Source organism: Hemicordylus capensis, chromosome 1 (genome assembly GCF_027244095.1).
Source record: "Hemicordylus capensis ecotype Gifberg chromosome 1, rHemCap1.1.pri, whole genome shotgun sequence".
NCBI lineage: Eukaryota > Metazoa > Chordata > Lepidosauria > Squamata > Cordylidae > Hemicordylus > Hemicordylus capensis.
In genome coordinates this window covers 272072813-272085702 of record NC_069657.1, presented here as the reverse complement: position 1 = coordinate 272085702, position 12890 = coordinate 272072813, and the positions used below count along the sequence as shown (strand labels likewise).

Below are 12890 nucleotides of genomic sequence, written 5' to 3'. Positions count from 1 at the left end.
GCATATACACATGCCTAACTAAATTCCGCTGTGTTGTGTCTCTGTGTACTCTGCTATAATGAAAAAGGGTTTCTCTTACCAGAGAGAATTCCCAACAGGTTCAACCCATTGCATCTCTAGGTAGGGCTGGGAAAGACTAGAGTGTTTCCATGTAGATGATCTGAGCTAGATGGCTCAATGGTATTACTCATGACATGGGTCTCTGTATGTAGGTGGAAACCACTCCTACATCCCTATGAAAAGAACCAGAATCCTTGCACACTCACAATGGAGCCATATGGATGTTCCCAATAAGAGGCCCTTAAATCATAAGTTACAAAAATATACTAGCCATCTATTCTAGACAAATTTATGATATTCAATGATTGATTTGAAAGTGTTAAATAGTTATTAAAATATCATCTAAAAGCACAATGCTTTATGATTGACTTGCGATACAAGAAAAAGTCTGACAGCTAACCTTATTGCAAACTGTCAAAATTAGTCAACTATTTTAAGCTATGAAATGCCATATGAAAAAAGATGATTAATATGAAGAAAAGCAAAATGAAATGTACAGAACTAGTAGAGCAGTACTAGCAGTAGAGCAGCTGTGCAGGATGAAAAAGCCACACAGATCTCTCTTATAAAATTAGGGTCACTATGAAGTATTGTACTGAATGGAATACACCACTTCTACATTAGTGATTTTTAAAAATTTATTTACTCCACATTGTATACAGGAAAATGGTGATACAGTTTAGATTCACCAAATCTACCTTACACTGTTCATTTGCTCTTATATCAATCATATCATATCATATCATATCATATCATATCATATCATATCATATCATATCATATCATGGCATGGCATGTAATCTGATCCAGAGAAAGTATTTGATAGTAGTATGGTTTAATTATGTCACTTTATTCAAAACAGACTCTGAGCCATCACACATTACACAACAATTTTTTAAAGTGCTTAAAATACTTTTGTTCATTCATCCAGGTCTATATTAAAAAGGCAATATATAAATTTACTGGCTTAGCAAATATTTTGATATGGCTTAAGACTTCGGCCTCAGTTAGAAGGAATGGGAGAAGTTAGAAGGAACAGGAGAGATATAGGATAGGTTCATATAAAAAGAGACAATGAGCTTGTAAACATCCACAGTTGACAACTGGGGCATAGCTATCATTGAACAAGAGAGGACAAATGACCCTCAGGCCCCTGAGTGGGTGGGGTGGCGGCTCATCCTTTGCTCTCCCCCTCGTGTCTTTTTGAAGAAGAAGGTGGGGCAGAACGAACCAGTGCTCACTCCCATCTTGCTACACCATTTGTTGCCAACTCACAAATGTGTTTAACTCAATGCTCAAAACACAAGATTCCTATTTTTCTTCCAAATCCTCCCTCACACATGGCAGAAACATCTCTGTCAAAGGGTCTGACATGCTCATAACTGTATCTTGTAAGAATCACATAAACGTTTTCATGAACATGTGCTACAATTGATGGATTAAGGTGGTTTTCAGCTAACAAAAAGCATAGCTTAATCTCCCAAGATTGTGACATGGGATGTGAGAAGATTAGCAGCTGAAGAAGAAGCACACATCTTAATACTGAGGATGCGGTCATTCACAAGATCTCTATTTATGGGGGCCATTCACACGATCTACCAGGGGCACGGGTGGGGGGAAGGCTTCTCAAACCCTGCCTTCCCCCCAGCCAATCACTGTTTACCTGGTGAGAGTGTGGAGCGCACTCCCACACAACCCCTGCTGTTCCATGAATCACAGAGCAGCGTGGATCGCTCTGAGGCTGGGACTCATTCTCTCAGCCTCTGAGTTAATACCATAGTGCACCATGCGCTGAGAGCAGTTCACTGGGGGATTCCTCCAGGGGACAGGCACTTTAGGCAGCTCACGCTGACAAGCAGCTTGTGCTGACACATGATCCTAGGAGCTGGATTAAGGGTGCATCTGCGCCCTTAACCTTGGCTAACAGCCGGGCTGCAGCATTGGGATTAGCGCCAAAGCACTGCCGGGATCCATGCAGATCTCAGTAGTTCTTACAGGTAGCCCAGCCCAGCCTGGGCTTGGCTTCTTGTAAGAACAGCCTCATGGACTGAAACAAGAGGCACAAGCAGGCCAGGATCAAATGCTTTGCAGGGAACTTACACACACACACACACACACACACACCTCCTCCTCCTCCTCTATGCTACAGAAGCAGCAGATCCGCAAGATCAAGAGACCTCTGAGTGTGATTTCCAATGCACCATGCACCAGAGGGGCATTTCACATGAACAGTGGTCCACATCTATGCATTGGGGCTGCTGGCATGAACGTGTCCACCCCGATGTCACTCAAGGACCTGCCAACATGATCGCAGCACATATATGAGGGGTGATCATCCAACTCACATATATGAGGGGTGATCATCCAACTCACATATATGAGGGGTGATCATCCAACTCACCCCTTTAAACATGCTAGAAAGCTAAACAGGGTTTTCTGCTTTGGTGATTCAGATGATCACCCCTCACATGTGATTAAAGTATGTGCCGTGACTGCGTTAGCAGCTGATGTTTTCATGTGTTGGAGAGAGGCCGGCCAGTGTTCATATGAACTGGCCCAATGTAAACTACAGACAGAAAACAGGGAGACACCCTGCTACTCATTCAGAAGCACCTGGGTATACCCATAAGTAGCTTTGTCTTCTGGCCATAATCTCTGTACCATAATTTGGGGAGGGGAAATCTATGTTTGAAATGCTGTAAGTAGATGCCCAGGGGCCACAACTGTGTAAGGGGCCTTGTGTTCTAGCAAGTTTTTTCAAGAATAAAGTAAAAATCTCCAGGAATACTTTTTTCTTTTTAATTTTTAAAATGCCACTAAACCCCCCCCCCGTATTACTCGTGAAGTTTCCTTTCATCCTTCTTACCTCTGATACTTCTCAGTTACATAATCAGTTCAATTCAAATAATCAGTTCATGAACATACCACAATAGCTTGATCCAAAATAGTACAAAGAACTATGTAGCACGATCATTTTCCATTCAATTCTAGCCCCGCTCATTCAACCCTCCTACAAATAAGGCATCATTGATTAAACCATAATTGCTCTGCAATAAAAACACACACACAAGAAGTTCATTAATGTCCGTTTACAGATCCCCAAGCAGAGTGTCTGCTCTTTTTGTCTTTATGAACCAGTAGGCAAAAACTCTGGGCCAAGCCTTGCTGTCCATATCCAGAAGGCTAATGGAAAATTCTTCCTGAGAGAGGTTCTGGACAGCATACACTTCAAAAGAGACTTGGTTCTTCACTACCGATGGATTCATTTTCCTGAATGTACTTGAGAATGTCCACCTCACCCATGGTTTGGATCTTTACTTCTGTTGGCTTCGCTCTTTGGACTGGTGATAACGGGAGTTTTGTATTGGCTACTGGCTTCTTTGGTACTGCTGGTTTGGGTGGCAACTTGGGTTTGGATTTAGAGTTGAGTTTCAACATTTTCTCAAAGTCATCTTCCACTCTGAGAAGGGGGGAAAAACATTGAAAAGATGAAGGAAAGTTATTTCAGCTAGGCAAGCCAATTGCATTTCAACTAATTGATGTAAACCGCCCAGAGACAGAAGCTTGGGGCAGTGGACAAATATGAAAAATAAATAAAATAAGTCCTAACAGGACTGAACTGTACTGTACATGATGGTGCACCTTTAATCACCAGTCTGTCCCAATCACATGGAAAGTTACACATAGGTGGGCAGTGCTTAACTTTCTCCTCACTCTTTGCACTTCAGTCTGACCCCCAAGTCTGACCCCCAGAGTCTGATAACTGCAAGTGAGCCTGGTGAAGGGACTGTAAGGAGAAAGTTTCCAGTAGTGGTAGTGTTCAGCACCCTTGCCTGCATGTCCCTTTTGCACTTTAAATAGCACCTCTCTTTGCTAGATCTGTTGCCATCACATGTGGCCCTAAGTGTTCAAATGCATGCTGTTCGTCACAGCTTTAGCAACACTTTCAGGTGTACTTGCTCATACATACTCTTGTTAGAAAAGATACACCAGATAGATATACTAAAACAAGGATCAGCTACAATTTCCTCTAAATTCAGAGCTGTTGGAAGGTAATTCCAAAACACTGGAGAAGGGAAGTCCAAGACATTTGGCTGCCTGAGGCAAAGGACAATATGATCTCCCCCTCCACATCTATGAGTGGGCACTCAGTATTCTCAGTCCATGCCGCTGTGCTGAGGCAGACATGCCAACAGACAGCCTCAATGTTACTGAGCCAGGCAATGGTGGCAGTGGTGTTCCTGTTCCTAGTTTGGAGGGACGAAGAGGGGAAAGAGGAGGTTCACTCCAGCAGGGCAAGGAAGGTAATATAGACAGCATGCCCCAGCAGAGTGTGGAATGGCAGTGGCTCTTGCCCTCCTCCTCATGCCTGTGCCTAAGGTGACCGCCTCTCTCTGCCTCATGGAAGGACCACTTCTGATACTGGAGATGGGCAATTGTTAAACAAAGGCATCTTAATGCTTAAGGTACACCATCATTTAGAGTTGGCAGGAAATTATTGTCAGATTACTTTGAGATTGCTTTTAGTAGTATTTTGATCAAGGATATGCTTTTTTAGAAACTTATATTTAATTATAGTGATTAACATACAGAGCAAAGAACCTGCAGTGCAGTGAAGGAGCAGCCTAACAGAACTTCCCAACCAACCACACCTGTACAGTGGGGAAGCAGCAATTTGTGACACCCCGCCCCCTTCCTCAAGAAGCTTACTGTGCTACCTGAAAAGAAGTGCCTCAGGGACATATTTTCAGGTCACACAGGGGATTTACTGGGGAAGGGGAGGGCATCAAAAATTGCCATTACACTGGTGCAGTTAGTTGGGAAGTTCTGTTAGGCTGCTCTCTCACTGGACCAGTTCATCCTTGCCCGATATGTTAGTAACTTTTAATCATATTAGTTAGGCCTAGATGCCTATTTTGAGGTGTAATGAGTAAACAAAAAACAAAAACAAAACCCAAGCAAGAAACTTGGGAAACTTGGGTTTCAGTCCTTATCTTCTGATCTGAAACAATTTAAAATTTCTGTGTATATCTATCTGTCAACTCTTTACCAAAACCTAAGGAATTTGCTTTACCTGCATCTAATAAATATGATTGCCTGAATGTGAAAGGACTTTGTCAACAGGAATAAAATGTAAGAAACTTTTCCAAGTGTAATACGCCAGAGGCCTTTCTGATAATGTGGATAAAATAGATTCTACTCTGGAAACTGGGGATGTTCTCAGTTATACTTGGTAGCAGAAACTGGTTAAACAATATATGACTTGTTAAGTACAATTAGCAATACATTAGATCTTTGTTTTAAAACCACTAATTCAAGGAGAGCAGACTAATCTAGCTAAATCCGCTAGAGGCAGGATGACTCATCTGATGAATAGAAATGTTAGACAATCAGAGTCCACTCCACCTCTCTCTTGGAAATATGTATGTGCCTTAGGGGCTAATGCCGCCACTAGATCTAATTGTTTGGGTCAAGATAAGTAAGAATTCTTTAGAGGCTCCCTGCATGGCTCAAACTATAATAATGAGACACATATGAATCACTGCAAGGAACAAGTGAAAGATGTTTTTCAGTTAGTGCTTCGAGCTCATCCAATTAGTCTGGACTTTCTCCTTTTATGTAATTGTTAGAAGTTCTTAAGTACAAAGCTAATTCAAAAACAAGTCATCATTGTTGCTCTGAGCTAAATCAGTGCCTGGTTCTTCTGGCAACCTCACTTGTTACATTTTATAGACCAAAGATATACATATATGCACCACAGTGTATGTTTTCCCACCAGACATGATAAGGATCCATGGAATTGTATAGGAAAAAATTCATAGGACCTGGATCTACTCAAAACTGAACTACCTGTCTCTCATACCAAGAAGGGCCTCCAATGCCAAGATCCCATACATACACATGTACAAGTAGAGAACTTGGCAGGCTAGCTTTGTGTAGGCTTCTGGAAAGAAACAACTGGGTGGTCTGCCCTTGTTGTGAGAATGAGCCAAGGAAGGGAAAGGATGGATGTGTCCGAGTATTTGTCATGCTGTTCCCTTGGATGCTGCATCACCACAAAAGAAGGTTCTGTGGAATCCACAAGTCATGGCAACTGTGGCTACTTCCATCTTAAAGTCGTCTAGAGGATTTCTATGTTTATATGTCCTTTCATGCTCACACTCTTCACACTGTACCAATTCTGAAGTTCAGCAGTTGGGCCTTCAGTAGTGTGCTCTTATTTTCTGGAGAACCTAGCAGTCCCATTGGCCAATGCATTACCACTTCGGCTGCTTCCATGTCATCTGATCCTTTGCTCAGAGATGAGGGTTGGAAATTTTTTCACAATGGTATCCTGCCCCCCCCCTTACTTTGTTTTTCCATGGAAATTTGTCCATTTCTAAAATTTCTACTTGGCTGCTTGAAAAACATTTGAGATATTGTGAGGGAAAATTAATATGATGCTATTAATATTTTTTTACTCTATATAAAAAGGTTCAATAACATGTCAAATCAGACAACTATCTATTTAGGGCATCAGGAAGATTTGTAGTTTTTTAATGGAAAAAAAGCAATTTGGTGCAAATAAGGGATAGATTTGCATGAAAAAAATCTCCATTTTCCAGAAATCCCACCTCTCTGTCCATGTTAGACTGGTAATTGCTGTAAAGAGAGTGCATGGATTGAGCAAATGACACCATTCCTTCCCATGTCACAAAATGAAAGAATAGGGCAGGGGTGGGTAAACTTGATAGAGTCTACTCTCTATAATAGAGTCCAAATTGGCCCAAATGCAAGAGATTTTATCCACAAAGAACTCATTTACACATTACAGCAACCATGAGACATAGTCACCGGAGTCAGATTTGAAACAGAAAGAACCTGCATTAGACTCCTCACAACCCAGGATAATTCTACTGAATGTGAGTCAGCTGAATATAAGCCTTCATATAAACCATGAAGGATCATTAATCTCATTAAAGAAAATGAAGAATTGAAACCACTAAGCTAATATGGAGCCAAGGAATTACTTATCTTTTTGGGCAAATAAATATACCATTAAAATGTCTAAGTGCCTGCACATTCTATGTACAGCCAACCAAACAAATGAAGCATAGCAACTATTTGAAAATATTAAGACACTTCATCACCCTAGAAACAAAAAAGTGAAACGTTTTGTTTATAAGGTAATGAAGCACAGAAATCCACAGTCTATTTTTAAGTTAAATGCTTTAAATTTAGTTTTTAAAGGCAGCACTACGTTTAAAATTTTGGTCTTAAAACTGTGATGATTTAACTGCACCACATTTTAAATGGAAAATATTTATGACATCTAAATAGGTCATATAACCAGAAATGGTAGATTGTTCCAAAGAAAAAGAAGTTCAGAAAAAGGCATGGTGATACTCAGCAACAGTTAGGCACAAGGAAAACATAATATATATCTATTCTGCATAACAAGGCACTCTTACTTACTGACTGACATGTCACACAGTGTTAGGAGAGTACAAGGAGCCAATAAACTAGCGATGATTGAGCCTTGTCTCACAGTGCAGCATACAGAGAGGGGGTGAGGCCATGATTTTTGCTTCTCTCCTTTCCCTGAAAAAGCCCTTTTCATTGCCAAAATATGTCCCTCAGGGCTGTTCATCCCCATCCCTTTCCCGTGCTACGAGGTAAGCCTCAAGTGCAGCTAGTTTATCAGCTACTTGCAAGGGTGGAGCTCTTCATGGCTGCAGCCTCAGAAAAAACTACCAATCCCAGAAGCACCCACACTACTCAAGGACCCAGAAGGTAAGTCAACAAAAAGAAAAAAGGTCCCTTTTAAACTCAAGTCGCAGAAGGCAGGGGTGCATGTGTGTGAGAGAGAGAAAGTTTGTGTGAGAGCGAGAGGGCGTGCAAAGTTCAAGAAATGTGCAACCCAGTCAAAGGTGAAGGAGTAATAAAGGGCAGCAAGAAAGATCTGACAGACTTGTTGGATCTCTGACATGATACACACAACAAAACAGTCGGGAGTGGTCACCTGAGATGGCTTAAATTCATATTTTTAATTTTTTAATAACAAAATCTGAGAGTCTATATTCTGGACTTCTTTTGAATGTTTCTTCTGCCTTAGTTATAGTTGTTTATTCACTTCTCTTTCCCCCCTCTAAATTACCTGGGTTTTCCAGATACTTTCATAGCATCAATCATAACTTGAGATTTCCTCTTTTCCATTTTTTGAGAGGGTTCCTCACAGAAGAGATTTATGCCCTCTCTTTTTATTATTTACATTCTCCTTCTCCAATCCATTATTGGTTTGTTTTGTCTTCTTTAACAACTTTATGCCAATGACATTCAACTCTACTGCTCTTTACAGACCTTTTCCCTTCCTCTCCTGTCAATATCTTCTGTTTTCTCTACTAGCTTTTCTTGGACAAATGTCCATTTTTTAAAAACACAATTCCATTAAGGCTGAGCATTTGGTTTAGTCCTCCTGCTTCTCAACCCTTTCTGACATCAGTGACTGATATTCTGACTAACCAAGCAGTGACGCAACGGACGAAGCGCCAGTGCTTCTGAAGAGTTCCAGAGTAATGCTGCACTGGTGCTTGGGTATGGCTGTGGGGGTGAGTGGGTTGGTAAAGAATCGTGGTGACCTCCCCTTCCCCCAGAAGCTCTCCCTGTCACCCAAAAATATGTTCCCAGGGGCTATGTGACAGGAGTTCTTTTCTATCTATTCTGTGGCACATGGTTGACCTTGCACTCTTCTTGTGAACTTCTGAAAAGGTAGAGAAAAACAAAGAGAGAGACTAAAAGAGCAGAAAACCAAGGAACTTGTAAATTCTAGGTGTGATGGACCACAATTCAGAGTACCTGTTTTGTATGCAGAAGCTTCAATCCCTGGCATCTCCAGACAGAGTTGGTAAAGACCCCTGTTGGACTCCCTAGAGAACCACTGCAAGTCAGTGTGGACTACAGTGCGCTAGATAGGCTAATGGTCTGACTCAGTATAAGGCAGCTTCCTGTGTCCAGCCCACGTGGACAGCTGAGCTTAATCAGAACTCTGACAGTGGACTGTGACCCAACAGTGGTCAGCCTGACCGACTGGTCAATCGATGCTTTCAGTCCCAGGCCTTTGAAGAATACTTTGCTTAATGATGAACAGAGATTGATTTCTATTTTGCCTTACAAGTTTGTTTAATCTAACATTCTTCCTGCCCCCAGCCTTGCTGCTTTGTAGCAGCTAGATGTCATGACAACAAGAAGGGGAGGCATTTAGCTTAGATATGGCTAAGGAGTTCATAACGGAAAAATCTTCCAAGTCTCTAGCTTGGACTCTCATCCGGGTGGGTGTGGGTGGGTGTCTGTATTGCAAACACAGATGAAAACAAAACAAAAGACAGCTACAGTTGTTAAGGCTCACTTTGGAAAATCCAACATCAAGAAGAGAATGCAAAACGAATTTGATTGTAATCACAAAATAAATATCCTTCTTAAGCGAAGAGACTGAGCTCAGTTGTAACTGTATTACAAATTCGAAGACATTTTACCCTGAAGCTTCTCAAACTGCAGACCCCCTGCCAAGTGAAAAGGTGGGACTTTAACTAGAAATAACCCACTGCTATTACCTGGCTGATTTTATACCATGCCTTGGCAATATTTCTATGGATTTGCACATGAAGATGGCTTAACCTGCCTAAGTAGTGATTCTTCAAATTCAGGGCTGACATACTAAAAGCCGCAGAAACAAACTAATGCAGAAAGCAATTGTTCCTTTTCTCACTAGGAACTGGAGAAACTGAGTGCACTTGACTTTGAATAAGACCTGGACTGGCATACCACTTTGGCCTTGTATCTGAAAAGGAGTATCTTCAGGAGGAACACAAGATGGTTTCTTGTGCCTTACCAAGGCAGCACAAGTTCTTAGCATACAGAGCAGAAATAAAGTTTGTTTGTGTTTGCTTGATGGTTGCATATCTATCCCATCTTTATCTGAATGCAGAATCTCCATCATCTTCAAAGAAGGATTCCATCTTTAAACAGGCTCCATCTTGAGGTTAAACATGGAAATATGAGATCTCCCAGTTGATTGGGTGTTTTCCTTTGCTCTCTGATTAGGGAAGCAAAGTTAGAGTGAGAGAAGATGCACATAAGCCTTAGGACTGTTTCTGAATCCATGGTGGGGGAAATCTCAGGGATTCTCTGTGGGCCAAATCTCTTAACACAGCCAGAGGGTCTGCTTCATGACTACTGATGTCTACTCCAGGGCTTGACAAATCTCAGGCACTAAGGAGCCATGGTGTCTAGAAATTTAACAGTGGCATCTAGGCTAGGATATTCAGAGGCAGAGTTATTTCATAAAATCTTTATTTGCTCCAAGCAGCCTTGTTTCTGTTTTAAGCATGTTACTTGTAAATGGGACAAAGAGGCCATTAACCACCCCCACCCCCCATAATGTCATCACCCACAATATCACTAAATCCAGTAATTTTATCAAGTGTCCATTATCTGGCTCGCCAAATTTTTGGACTGGCTCACAGATTCAAAGAAAACTAGTTAAGGCCTGGTCTACTCTACATGTTCTGCACAGTTTCCCTAAAGCTGCTTCATTCTTTATATTAGGAAATGGTGCATTTTCTCATCCAGGTACACACCACAGGGAACTGTGGCCAAATGGGAGCTTTCTGCAGTATGTACCTTTGTGTGACTGCTGGGTCACACTCTTGCTCCATTTTGACCCCGGATGTATGCTTGGTCATTCAGGACACTAGGATGCAGGGCATACTCTTCAGCTGAGAATGTTTCCGCGGAGGCAAGCAAAGTACTGATAAGATAATCCTGGATAGTGTTGGTCCTTCATTGGGGCACTTGGGGCTTCAGGAGGTTAGACTTCTCCAGCTCTTCCTCTCCTGCTCCTTCCTTGCCCGGAAGTAAAGGTCTGGAGCTACCTTGAAGAAAGGATCCCTATCGTCCCCTTTCCCTCAGCCAGAAATGTTGAGGTTACTTCACCAAGCAGTTTCTTTCTGCCTGAGGTTTTGCTTGAGATTTTCAGGCTTTGGAACTCTATGGGCCACCTCCAGCCTCAGAGGCACGATGGTCCTGAATACCAGTTTCAGGGGAGCAACAGCAGGAGAGAAGGCATGCCATCAGATCTGGCTTGTGGACCTCCTAGAGGCATCTAGTGAGCCACTGTGAAACAGGATGCTGGACTAGATAGGCCTTGGGCCTGATCAAGCAGGGCTGTTCTTATGTCTGTTTTCCTCCCAGGTCCTTTGCTGATAAATGTTCTGGTCTTTCAGGTCCTGCCACTTTCTTCCAGCCTCATTCTCTGCCCTGCTTCTTTTAAATTTCCATTCCCCACAGCTGCTACAAATCAGGAACACCTGAGGCATATTACTGCAAGATGTGAATATGGCTATAGCAGCTGGGAGGGACTTGCATTCAGTAATAAAGGATCCGTTCATTTCATTCCTATAAGGCAGGCAATGCTTCAGTTAATAAACTTCTGGTGAAAATGACAATCCTGAATGTGTTCAGTCATTGCACATCTGATTGTGCTATCATGCAGAAATGGGGCAAATTTGCAGCAAAAGAAGGGAAATGTTCACAAAGCCTTTTCCCCACCAGATCAAAATACCATGTTTGCTGCTATTATTCGCCTGTCTGTTGAAATCCCACAGTCCATCACTTCTTCTGCTAATTCCTTCCACCAAACCAAGCAGACGGCACAACAAAACTGACATAGGTACTTTTAAGTGATCAAACAGCTAAGATAATTCTTTCAGCTTGATAGTGCACCTCAGACGTTAGACCCTGACACTGCATTTGCAGAAATAATTATACTGAGCTCCTTCTAATCAAAACACAGTAATTGTCACAGTACTCAGAAACAATTTAGGTTAATGGGCCATAAAGGGCTGATGACATTAATATTGTACCAAGCCTTGGTACAATGGAGAAGGAATGCATAGAACTGAAGCAGTTGCAGCCAAAATATTTCAGAGGTATAAACATAGCCTGGCTTCACTTCCACTATAATATGGAATTTCTCCATTAAAAGTGGCAACCTATTTGTTCCCTTTTTGAAGTCCCCCTTTCTCCATAATGTCCCCCCCCCATTTTAACATCCTATATCTCTTTACTACCTTTCTATTTTATGGCAGAACTCCATCCTTGTCTCAAGCACCTTTTGCATGTACAACCTTATCCTATGCATTCTTACTCAAAATCAAGTCCTGCTGACTTCAGTAAAGCTTACTCCAAGTAAGTATGCATAGCATTCGGAATTTCTTCAACAACATACAGACTGCAGTCAAACACTGATATCCCATTCTGGTAGAAACTGAAGTGAAGGATTCATGTAAACATAAGAGAAGAGGCAGATACCACTAACAAGAGCGCACAAGGAAACAAAATGAAATTATACTGATCAAGACTCCCTTCGTTTTCACTTCTCCTTTTCCAGAGGTTGATATGGCTGCTGAGACAATTCAGCACTAATGTTTAAAATGGGTTCTCATTCTCGCTCCCATTCCAGAAAGCGATTAGCTACCCATTCCATTCCAAGCCTGAGCAGGAAGAATTGCACAACTTGAAGTATATTCATACAACAGATGGACAAGCTCATGGATAATTCACAGGCTTCATAAGGTTGTGTTTTCTATATGAACAAAATGTCCATTTCTGATTACTGGGATTAAGTGGACAGGGGTGGGGGAGAGATCTGGGACTGTGCGTGTTCTATTTCCTTCACAATGATGGCATTCCAGTACAACAGAGTTATGCTTTGTAGACATCATGTCTTAAAAGATCAGATGTGCTGCCCAAGGGTAAAAAGAGACATTTACTTTAAATCTGAGTAAATTAAG

General features: G+C 41.7%; 1 protein-coding gene across 2 annotated transcripts in view; it reads right to left on the bottom strand.

The window, feature by feature from the left end:
• Positions 1–684: 684 nt before the first annotated feature.
• The window catches only part of HS1BP3 (HCLS1 binding protein 3), a 54646-nt gene continuing 42440 nt past the window's right edge, over positions 685–12890 (bottom strand). For both annotated transcript variants that reach the window (XM_053285200.1, XM_053285201.1), the window contains one exon: positions 685–3520. In XM_053285200.1, coding sequence (XP_053141175.1) covers positions 3289–3520 — 232 coding nt within the window. In that variant the 3' untranslated portion in view covers positions 685–3288. The remainder of the gene's footprint in view (positions 3521–12890) is intronic.